This window comes from Martes martes (genome assembly GCF_963455335.1).
Source record: "Martes martes genome assembly, chromosome: 10".
Taxonomy (NCBI): domain Eukaryota; kingdom Metazoa; phylum Chordata; class Mammalia; order Carnivora; family Mustelidae; genus Martes; species Martes martes.
In genome coordinates, this window is record NC_137898.1 from 15,341,527 (window position 1) to 15,342,889 (window position 1,363).

The 1,363-nt window shown below is 43.1% G+C and overlaps 1 protein-coding gene across 1 annotated transcript; it reads left to right on the forward strand.

Annotated features, from left to right (window-relative positions):
- Positions 1–207: 207 nt before the first annotated feature.
- On the forward strand, positions 208–1,152 carry LOC308351076 (olfactory receptor 5F1-like; the record flags this gene model as incomplete). The annotated part of the gene is made up of 1 exon (XM_080816556.1): positions 208–1,152. One exon carries the CDS (start codon positions 208–210, stop codon positions 1,150–1,152), a length of 945 nt encoding a protein of 314 aa, XP_080672682.1.
- Positions 1,153–1,363: the final 211 nt, after the last annotated feature.

Here is a 1,363-nt window from a genome sequence, read left to right on the forward strand (position 1 = left end):
AGACACTTGTTCATTAAATTCAAAGGCTGGTCTATTTGTCGCCCAGTTTCCTCTTCCTTCATCACTCAATTTATTGTGTTGTATTATCCTAGGTTGTGGTTTTCCCCCATGGGTGAATGACCTCATTAACATTTCTATTTCTTATAAACTTAGGAGAGGAAAATATTTACACCTGGTGCAAGTTTAAGCAAACTATATGTGCAACTAATGACCAGAAGAAACCACTCTTCACCGACTGAGTTCATCCTGTTGGGATTAGCAGACACGATGGAGCTACAGATTGTCCTCTTTTTGCTTTTCCTGATGATTTACACCCTTACAGTTCTGGGGAATGTTGGGATGATCCTCTTAATCAGGATTGATTCCCGACTTCACACACCCATGTATTTCTTCCTGGCTAACCTGTCCTTGGTGGATGTTAGTTACTCCTCCACCATCACCACTAAGATGCTGGTGGACCTGTTATCAGAGGAGAAAACCATCTCCTTTGCTGGCTGCTTTCTGCAACTGTACTTTTTCATCGCCTTGGCCACAACCGAATGCATCCTTTTTGGGTTAATGGCCTATGACCGTTATGTGGCCATATGCAACCCTCTACTTTACTCCCTGGTCATGTCCAGGACAGTTTGCCTCAAAATGGCAGCAGGGGCTTTTACAGCAGGGTTCTTGAACTCCATGGTTAACACGAGTTATGTGAGCAGCTTGCCATTCTGCAGTTCCAATGTCATTCATCATTTCTTCTGTGACAGCCCTCCACTTTTTAGGCTCTCCTGTTCAGACACACACCTGAATGAAAGCATCTTTTCCACATTTGCCGGTGTGAATATGGTTGGGGCTTTGCTGGTCATCCTCACCTCGTATTCCCATGTTCTCTTTTCTATCTTCCGTATGCATTCAGGGGAGGGGAGGCACAAAGCCCTCTCAACCTGTGGGTCCCACCTGACAGCTATAACTCTGTTCTATGCCACTGCCATCTATACCTATCTGAGACCCAGTTCCAGCTACTCCCTGGATCAGGACAAAGTGGCTTCTGTGTTCTACACGGTGGTGATCCCTATGTTGAATCCTCTGATCTACAGCCTCAGGAATAAGGAAGTAAAGAAAGCTTTATGGAATGTAACTACCAGGACAACGTTCCCTTCCTTTCTCTGATATGCTTGGTAAATTTTCTCAACTAGGTATTAAATGAATTTTCTAGGTTGATTGTATCCTACAGTTTTCATTAGGATATTTCTAAGTAATTGCTTTCTGTTAATACTTGAGTGCAGGGACCCATTTATGTGCAAATGATTCACCAGTCTTATATAGGGACTCAGGGATTTCATGTAATTATTGTCTGTTTTTGCTGGGTTTTCTCAAATAG